At 41.8% G+C, this 10,591-nt stretch overlaps 2 protein-coding genes across 2 annotated transcripts in view; one reads left to right on the top strand and one right to left on the bottom strand.

Annotated features, from left to right (window-relative positions):
• Positions 1-17, top strand: part of LOC309704939 (uncharacterized protein) — a 15,746-nt gene extending 15,729 nt beyond the window's left edge. The window contains exon 15 of the mRNA XM_082530456.1: positions 1-17. This exon is cut by the window's left edge and continues 1,169 nt beyond it. The gene's annotated coding sequence lies outside the window, so the exon portion shown is untranslated.
• Positions 1-10,591, bottom strand: part of LOC309704243 (stonustoxin subunit alpha-like) — a gene marked incomplete at its 5' end in the record, with an annotated part of 36,387 nt that overhangs the window by 21,596 nt on the left and 4,200 nt on the right. Inside the window, one exon of the mRNA XM_082529291.1 lies at positions 8,215-8,388. Within this exon, the coding sequence (XP_082385417.1) occupies positions 8,215-8,388 (174 nt within the window). The remainder of the gene's footprint in view (positions 1-8,214; positions 8,389-10,591) is intronic.

Genomic DNA, 10,591 nt, shown 5'->3' with positions numbered 1-10,591 from the left:
CCTAAGCAAATTTATTCAATTTTACTATAATGATGTATCAGTCACAGTCTTATAATACACGTTCTTTTCTAAGAAGATTATACTTAGTGCATGTGTGAGTATATGTACAGTGAACTGGCTTTACACACCATGTGTCCTTTTAAACCAGATTAACTCACTGTGTGTGTGTACAGTAGACTGGCTTTACACACCATGTGTCCCTTCAGAACAGACTATACTTTGTGTATATGTATGATGACATCACTGACCTTGTACACCAGACTGTCCTTATAGACCGAGCTACAGAAAAGTCTCTACAAACCACCAGAATGTCTGAAAAAATAGCCTTTTTTATATCTCAGTCGAGCAAAGAAAATGTTTAAATTTTAAGTTGTGTATAGGTTTGCTGATTTTTTTCATGATTTTTGATATGCATATTGTAGCTCTAGCACCTCTGGAACCCGGTGTCCCCATAGCCCTATGTCCAGTCTGATTTGCCAAAAATTTCAGAAATTGTCCCTCTAACCCAAGAAACGGGTATGTGTGTGTATGTGTGTGTGTCTGTGTGTCTGTGTGTGTGTGTGTGTGTCTGTGTGTGTTTGTGTGTGTGTGTGTGTGTGTGTGTCTGTGTGTGTGTGTCTGTGTGTGTGTGTGTGTGTGTGTGTGTGTGTGTGTGTGTGTGTCTGTGTGTGTCTGTGTCTGTGTGTGTCTGTGTGTGTCTGTGTGTGTGTGTCTGTGTCTGTGTGTGTCTGTGTCTGTGTGTGTCTGTGTGTGTCTGTGTGTGTATGTGCGTGTCTGTGTCTGTGTCTGTCTGTGTCTGTGTGTGTCTGTGTGTGTCTGTGTGTGTGTCTGTGCGTGCGTGTCTGTGTGTGTGTGTGTGTGTGTGCGTGCGTGCGTGTCTGTGTGTCTGTGTGTCTGTGTCTGTGTGTGTATGTGCGTGTCTGTGTCTGTGTGTGTGTGTGTGTGTGTGTGTGTGTGTCTGTGCGTGCGTGTCTGTGCGTGTGTGTGTGCGTGCGTCTGTGTCTGTGTGTGTGTGTCTGTGTGCGTGTGCGTGTGTGTGTGTGTGTGTGTGTGTGTGTGTGTGTTCCAGATGTGACCCTGTGACCCCAAAGCTGGTGCTAAGAGTCCAGCGGTCCCCCTAACAAAGGGCTCTTATACTTAACCAGACACAGAGTAGGTGTCCTCCTACACCAGGGGTCTCAAACTCGCGGCCCGCGGGCCAATTGCGGCTTGCCGGACGATAGTTTTTGGCCCCACCTTAATATGAAAATGTAATGTTAGTTTGATAATGTATGACACTTTACAGTGTTGTGGGCGGAGCTGAATTAACCCACCAATCAGGGTGGGATATGGATCTCAGGGGACACCAGCCGGGCTTGATGCAAGCAGGGAAACATTTCTCAATGAGTCAAAGTTCCAGCAGCGTTGCCCTGGAGTGTTTCTTTCTTTCCTGTGCCTGGCTGGCTTCCTCCTTTCTATTGGGCAAACGCCGACATTCGCCCCAGCGCGCTGCGTTCACAACACTTCAAAAAAAGTTGTTTTTTAAGTTGCTGCCCAGCGGGACATTATACGTATATAGATTTATACACACGTCAGTGGGATTTAAAGTTATTTTTCCACAGAGAGAGATCTCATATTAACTCTCACAGTGATGCGTAGGCGGTGGGATAAAAGAAAAGTCATGAACTCAATGCAGCCCAATTTAGTCTGCAGTCACATAGCGACACCTGTTCATCGGCAACAACAGTCCCCGGTAACCCGGACTAATTATAGGGTCGCACCGTAATTTGTGGCTCCATGTTTTTATTTGCATCACTGCGTTTGCATTGCAGCAAACATGAACATTACATATATTTCAATATAATGTAAAAGCAGTCAAAACAACTAACATCAGAAACAGCTGATGTTATTTGTTATATGTCACGGTGTCATTTCCGCTTCTTTCTCCTGTAACAACAGCCCGGCGCCGTGAGCAGTCGCCTTTTTTGCGCTCGCTATCCCTGCACTTTCTACCATCTGCAAACGCCACGGTGTTCGTGTCGTCATGAAAGACATGAACATCGAGCGTAAAAACAAAGGAGACTGCTACCGGCTTTTTATCTGCCGATCGCCGTGCTACGGTTGCAAGAAAAAGAAGCAGAAATGACGTTCTCTACGCGTTGAGACGTTCCCCGTCCGTCGGCTAAACGCTTGATTGAAACTTCAATGCGACAGTGACACCAAGTAGAATTATAAATGTCACATAGCCCCAAACATGTCTTTTTCAAAGCCTGCGGTGAAGAGAAAGGTTGGTGATGAGCACCGACAATTTCAGGAAAAGTGGGAAATGCAATATTTCTTTGTTGAGCACAGGGGCACCCCGACCTGTCTTATTTGCACAGAGAAAGTTGCGCTGCACAAGGAATACAATTTGAAACGTCATTACACAACTAGACATGCTGAGCTGGATGCAAAATACCAGGGAGACGAGAGAGCGAACCGGGTTGCCAGTCTTAAAACAGATCTACTGAGGCAGCAAGATTTCTCCAAGAAAGCAACCAAAGAGAATAATGCAGCAGTCGGAGCCACGTGGTTAGTGAGATGATTGCTAAAGCAGGGAAGCCATTCACAGAAGGTGCATTTGTCTAAAAGTGCATATTGCAGGCTGCAAATATAGTCTGTCCGGGAAAGAAAGGTCAGTTTAGCAACATCAGCCTTTCTGCCAACACCGCAGCAGATCGCATTTCTGACCTGTCAAGTGACATTTATGACCAACTGTGTGAGAAAGCCAAATGTTTCAGTGTATACTCAGTCGCTCTTGATGAGACCACAGACATCACCGACACTGCCCAGCTCCCAATGTATGTCCGTGGTGTTGATGACAGTTTTGAAGTGATGGAGGAGCTGCTCACAGTAATTCCAATGCATGGCCAGACCACCGCTCAGCAGATATTTACAAGCTGTGTGATGCCATTGAGAATGTTGGTTTGCCATGGAAGAGGTTTGTTGGAATAACAACAGATGGAGCGCCATCAATGACAGGGAGGAAACATGGACTGGTGGCACAAAACAAACTGGAAGAGGAAGGCGTGGAGGAGGCCATTGCTCTGCACTGCATCATCCATCAGCAGGTCCTTTGCAGCAAATGCCTGAAGTTTGACAATGTGATGTCTATTGTTGTGAAATGCATCAACCAAATCAGATCCAGGGGCTTAAAGCACCGAAGGTTCTGTGCTTTTCTAGAGGAAATGGAGTCAGAATATGGGGATGTGCTCGACTTCACTGAGGTACGTTGGCTCAGCAGGGGAAATGTATTAAAGAGACTTTTTGAGTTGAGAGCAGAAGTGAAGCCTTCATGGAGAAGGATGGAGTTAGTGTTCCTGTGCTAACTGATCCCAAAATGGCTCATGGACTCAGCTTTTCTTGTTGATATGACACATGAGCTTAATGTACTGAACAAGACGTTACAAGGCCAGGGGCAACTTGTCAGTGCTGCCTATGACAACGTGAGAGCATTCTCCACAAAACTGGCGCTCTGGAAAGCTCAGCTCTCTCAGACAAACCTTTGCCATTTCCCAGCATGCAAGGCTCTCGTGGATGCAGGCACACCATTCAGTGCTGACGAGTATGTTGATGTCATTTTGAGGCTACAGGAGGAATTTGATCACAGATTTGCTGACTTCAAGACACACAGAGCCACCTTTCACATTTTTGCAGACCCCTTCTCCTTTGATGTGCAAGATGCCCCTTCTGTGCTTCAAATGGAGCTCATTGAGCTGCAGTGCAACTCTGAACTCAAAGCAAAGTTCAGGGAGGTGAGTGGAAAAGCAGACAAGCTTGGACAATTTTTGAGAGACTTGAGCCCTAGTTTCCCTCGGCTTTCCCGAATGTTCAAGTGGACCATGTGCCTTTTTGGTAGCACATACTTGTGCCAAAAGCTCTTCTCCACTTTGAACTTCAATAAGTCCAAGTACAGGTCCAGACTTACGGATGATCATCTTCAAGACATACTGAGGGTCGCAACTGCTTCCTCCCTCAGGCCAAATCTGGCTCGGCTATGCGAGAGGAAACGCTGCCAGGTCTCTAGCAGCAAGGAGTAGGCAAGAGAAGCCATGTTCAGAAGAACAGTTCATTTTCTACAGTGTTCCATTCATGTTCAGAAGAAGGTTATAGAACTGTTAATACAGACATTTCAATCTAAATACAGCAGATATAGAAGACTGAAAGATACACACAAGTTCACTGACTAAAAATATCTTATTATTATTTTATTTATGTATTACAGATTGATTTTTTTTCTTATTAATTCTTAATTTGTTTATTCATTTTTCATATTTTGTGTTAGAAAATAAAAATAAAGAGATTTGAGAAGATTGGAATTTTTTAACCATGTCTTTCTTGTGGAAAACCTAATGCGGCCCAGCCTCACCCAGACTCTGCCTGCAGCGGCCCCCAGCTAAATTGAGTTTGAGACCCCTGTCCTACACCATAAATCAGTAAGAGAGGGTACGACCTCTCTCATGGCCCCAAGTGGTGTGTGCATGCCAGAGCACTCTGGAAGGCACACAGAGTCTTTACAGACTACTCAGGATCAAACCTCTATCATTATGCAATCGATTATACAACTCTAAGCATATATGAGTAAATATTTCTAAGCATAAATGACAATCAACAATATAAACCTTACAGCTGGTTTTAATAACAGAATTCATTTGTTTCTCAAACGAGAAAGAGCTATCGAGAAACACTCCTAAATCTTTAGTTCTGAACTTTTCCAGTGGGCCAAGGTCAACATTATCTGCTAATGCTAAATAGGCTGCCGTTATTAACTAATGCTAATTTGACATGAATTAGCATTATGCACTAATGCTAACACTTACTTTTTTTAAAAATGTGAGTAGCTAATGCTAACACTATTTCCCTTAACTTTATAACAATGTGAACGGCTAATGCTAACACTCTTTTTCCTAGCATTATAACATCTGAGCTGCTAATGCTAAGTAGGCTGCCATTAGCACCTACGTCTAATTTAAGGCAAATACGCATTAGAACCTAATGCTCATATCGTTTTCCTTTGCTTTATAACAATGTGAGCAGCTACTGCTAAATAGCATTAGCTAATAACAGCAGTCTAATTTAATGCAAGTTAGCCTCATTTGCATTACAACGATGTGAGGAGTTAACGCTAAGTATGCTGCCATTAGTGGCTAATTCTAATTAGGGGTGAATAAATATTACCAGCTAATGCTAATATCGTATTCTCTTCCCTTTTAACAATGTGAGCAGCTAGTGCTAGGTAGGCTGATGCTAGCAGCTAATCCTAAAGCTAATTTAATGTGAATTAGCATCACATTAGTGAGGAGTTAATGCTAAGTAGACTGCCATTAGCAGGTAATGCTAATTTTAGGTGAATAGGAATTGGCAGATAATGCTAATACCATATTTTCTTGCTTTATAACAATGTGACCAGCTAATGCTATGTAGGTTGCCGTTATTAGCTAATACTAATTTGAGGTGAATTAGCATTATCCCCTTATGCTAACAATGTTTTTTCTTACTTTTTAACAATACAAGTAGCTAATGTGAACACTTTTTTTTTTTATTGAATTCTAATTTTTCCCTTGCGATGTGAAGAGTTAATGCTAAATAGGATGCCATTAGTGGCTAATTCTAATTTTAGATGAGAAAGCATTAGAAGCTAATGCTAATACCATATTTTCTTGCTTTATATCAATATTAGTAGGTAATGCTAAGTACGTAGCCATTATTAGCTAATGCTAATTTAGGTGAATTAGCATTATCCACTAATGCTAACACTGTTTTTGCCAACACTTTTCCCTTGCATTATAACAATATGAGCAGCTAATGCTAAGAAGGCTGCCATTATTAGGTAATGCTAATTATTATGTGTGTTAGCATTATCCGCTGCTGCTAGCAATGTTTTATCTTACCTTTTAACAATATCAGCAGCTAATGCTAACACTACTTTAATTTCAGTTAAACCTACTTAGCATTAATTAACTTCATTTAGCATTAAGAAGTTTTTGCTATAGGCTACCATTAGTGGCTAATGCTAATTTTAGGTAAATAGAAATTGGCAGCTAATGCTAATACCATATTTTCTTGCCTTATAACAATGTGACCAGCTAATGCTAAGCAGGTGCCATTATTAGCTAATACTAATTTGAGATGAATTAGCATTATCCGCTTATGCTAACAATGTTTTTTCTTACTTTTTAACAATACGCCATTAGTGGCTAATTCTAATTTTAGATGAAAAAGGATTAACAGCTAATGCTCATACTGTTTGCTTTGTAAGAATGACAGCAGCTAATGATATGAAGTCTACCGTTATTAACTAATGCTAATTTGATGAGAATTAGCATTATCCGATAATGGTAACTCTTTTCCCCTGCATTATAACAATGTCAGGAGTTAATGCTAAGTAGACTGCCATTAGGGGCTAACTCTAATTAGGGGTGAATAATTATTAGCAGCTAATACTAATACCGTTTTCTCTTTTTCCTTATAACAGGGGTGCTCAATACGTCGATCGCGATCGACCAGTCGATCGCAAAGGTAGTATTGGTAGATCGCATGGCATTAAAAAAAATAGATGCCAGCCTATCATCCATCCCGTCACTTGATTGATACAGGGAAGCCAGTCAGATGACAGCAGATTTTTTCTGACGCTTAGGTCGCTGCGCATGCGCAAACAGCGGCGCGAAGTGTAGTAAAACTGACAAGCTAGTCAGCGAGTTAACTCCAATTTTTAGCTCTCGGTTTTTTCTCTTAAACCTGGCCGTCAGCAGCTACTGTCCGGACTATGCATCCCTGGCTGATTCAATTCAGTGCAAGTCATCAGAGTAAACTCAGGTAATGACAAAAAATTTACATAGTTAATTGTGTTGTGAAATATTGGATATTGCGGTTATGCATGTATATACATTGTAGATATAAAGAATCCTCAATATATTTATAAATAAGTATATGTTTTGGATTTTTGTAGTGGGTAGATCATTTTGACTTGGTCATTTTATAAGTAGCTCACATGCGGAAAAAGTGTGAGCACCCCTGCCTTATAACAACTTGAGCAGCTAATTCTAATTTGATGCGAATTAGCATTATATTAGTGAGCAGTTAATGCTAAGTAGGCTGCCATTATTAACTAATACTACGTTGACGTGAATTAGCATTATGCGCTACTGCTAATACTGTTTTCTCTTACTTATTAAAAATGATAGTAGCTAATACTAATACTCTTTTCCGTTGGGTAACAACAAAGTGAGGAATTAATGCTAAGTTGGCTGCTTTTAGCGGCTTATTCTAATTAGGGGTGAATAATTATTAGCAGCAAATGCTAATACCGTTTTCTCTTTCCTTATAACAATATGAGCAGTTAATGCTAATTTGATGTAAATTAGCATTATATTAGTGAGGAGTTAATGCTAAGTAGGCTGCCATTAGCAGCTAAAGGTAATTTGAGGTGAATAAGCACTAGTAGCTAATGCCAATACCCTTTTCTCTTGTGTTATAATGATGTGAAACGTTAATATTGTTCTCAAACAACAGAATGAGAATGAAATATTGATTCTAACAGGGCCCGTAAACAGCATTAGCTTAGCAGCATTAGCTTATCAGAGTCTCCATCATGGTCACACAAATCCTTAGCGGAGCAAAGTGGCCTACTTAGCAATAGCTGCTGTAGAAAGCAAAGGGAAAACAGTATTAGCATTAGCTGCTAAATGTGCACTTGAGAACAAATCTATTGTGAATTCAGCCGTGAATGTAGTGTTTCCAGTAAGCTTCCATTTCCAAATGTTAGCTGCTCCTGTCTGCCTCTTTGTCACACACACAGACTGAAATGATTCACAGCCTTGTTTCATCCTTCTGTCAGTGTCACTGACTGTCACTGTGACTGTGGACATACAGCATGGGAAACACACACATGGCTGATACTTGTATCTAAAGTTACAAAATGTCTCTGTCCAAATATTACCTAACTGTAAGTCTACTTTTAATGAAACTCTCAACATGACTTATCAGTTATCATTAATGTTCCTGCAAACAGACTCCTTGAAGACCCCCTACATAAATATCCATGTACTATCCAGCTAGACTAGTGTGTCTGTCCCTGAAAATATTCCTGCATGTGTGATTGTTCATGTCTCATCTGCAGGAAACAAACAGGAAGTGAGTGAAAGACACAGGAAATGATTCCAGCTCTTCCTCCTATATCAGACATTCTCTCCATACCTGAGAGTGTCCAGTCTCCAGCCTGGATCCTTCAGTCCAGCCGACAGAAGCTTCATTCCTGAGTCACCTGGATGATTGTAGCTCAGGTCCAGCTCTCTCAGATGGGAGGGGTTGGAGCTCAGAGCTGAGGCCAGAGAAGTACAGCCTTCCTCTGTGATCAGACAGCCTGACAGACTGCAGACACACAAAACAACAATCCATCTGTTATCCATCTCTATAGCAGCATAACTAAGTGATGGTTCAGGGTCACCTGATCCAGCTCTAACTATAAGCTTTATCAAAAAGGAAAGTTTGAAGCTGATCTTCAAAGTAGAGAGGGTGTCTGTCTCCTGAACTCAAACTGGGAGCTGCTTCCACACCCAGTCCAACATAGCCAGGCTTTCTTTGCTGCTTTGACAAAACCTCAAATCCCAGTCAGAGATGGTGAGCATCATCACAGTGATGATCATTTCTCTGTTAACCCAGGCTTTCTGCTTCAGGATCTGTGCACGCTCACAGAACAAGGAGACCTTTCACTAACTGGATGGACTGAGCTCAGCCTACAGATGAACTGGTGCCAGAGTTCATTAAGAACATCAAACAGTCAAATTCAACACTTTAATGGAAATATGAGATTAATGCTGCAGACAATCATGAAGCTGCTGAATTCATGAACATCAAGAATGCAGCGAGTGGTAAAATAAAGATTTGACCTCAGTGTGCTCAGTGTTCCTGTCTATTCCTAACATATTCCTAACATGATAGCTGCACTTTAGAGCTCTAAAACTGGAACTGACACATGTTTAAACTCTACATGTTACTCAGTACATTCAGTTCTGACACTCGCCCACAGTCCAACAAAGGAAACATGGAGATCACATCAGTTTGTCATCAAAGTCTAATTATTAGGGCAACTTAACCTGTTATTATCTCGTTAACTCATTAACTGATTAACGTCAGCAATTATTTTACTCACAGTTTTTAAAATCATGATTATTGTGAAAGTGCTCACTGGCTCTGAATATAAAAGCCATGGGTCACAGGAGGGATGTTGATCAGTGCTGGCTTGAAATGGGCGTCATTATGCGTCTCAGCCAATGGGAGCATTGAGGGTGGGCCTAATACTACTGCAGCGCTCACATGACCCAGGACAGAGAGAAAGGGGCGGGGACAGAAACATGGAGACAGGTACAGATCTTTGACATGTTCATTTTAAACTGTTCCAGGAGGCAGTGTTGATACAACTAAAGTTATCTGTTGTTGAAGAAGTCGGTCTGAGGAACGTTCTTAGGATCAACAAATGACGGCATGTATGAGCCTCAAGACGCAGCGTCACAAGAAGAACACATGAGCTGTAGAAAAAGGAGAGACTACGAAAGCCACGGCGTTACAACATGAACCAGCTGTTGGTCTCTCTGGAGACTACTGGGCGTGGCTGGGTAACCATGGTTACCTGGGAGTTACAGAAACATGCAGAACATGTGATTCATGTTGCACAGCAGTGGGACATTTGAAATAAAGTCAGCACACTCAGTACAGATAGTGCATCAAATATGATGCTGCTGCCAGACGTCTGCCTTTGAACACGTCCCTGCATCGCGCACAACACCAAGGTTGCCATGGCAATCACAGCTGACAGGGACAAAGTGCACAGCTGGAAGCCTGCAGGTATATTTAACATGATGTATTTCTCAGTGTCCTGTCGGTGTGTGAGAGACAAACAGCCTCTGTATGTGTGTGTAAATACAGCATGAATATGTAGAGGACATGTTTGTGGATATAAGTAAATGAAAGCTCTGCGTCATTTGAATCTTTGACTCTTGTTTCTGTTGCAGGTCTGTGACTGAACTTCTGGGAGGAGAAACGTTGGTTTCATGCTCTGTGATTCTGTGTTTTGTCATCTCTCTCAGGTGATGGAGAGCTCAGATGATGACCCCTGCCTACGTGGCCACTTCAACTGTGAGAGACAGAATGTGAAAAAAAAAATCCATGAATCCACATGGTAGGATTTGTAAAGAATTTATTGGTAAATCAGGGTGGAAAATAAGTATTTGGTCAATAACAAAAATACAACTCAATACTTTGTAACATAACCTTTGTTGGCAATAACAGAGGTCAAACGTTTACTATAGGTCTTTACCAGGTTTGCACACACAGTAGCTGGTATTTTGGCCCATTCCTCCATGCAGATCTTCTCGAGAGCAGTGATGTTTTGGGGCTGTCGCCGAGCAACACGGACTTTCAACTCCCGCCACAGATTTTCTATGGGGTTGAGGTCTGGAGACTGGCTAGGCCACTCCAGGACTTTCAAATGCTTCTTACGGAGCCACTCCTTTGTTGCCCGGGCGGTGTGTTTTGGATCATTGTCATGTTGGAAGACCCAGCCTCGTTTCATCTT

This window comes from Aulonocara stuartgranti, assembly GCF_965226115.1.
Source record: "Aulonocara stuartgranti genome assembly, chromosome: 4".
Taxonomy (NCBI): Eukaryota; Metazoa; Chordata; class Actinopteri; order Cichliformes; family Cichlidae; genus Aulonocara; species Aulonocara stuartgranti.
The sequence above is the reverse complement of the archived record's forward strand: the minus strand, read 5'-3'. Positions and strand labels throughout refer to the sequence as shown.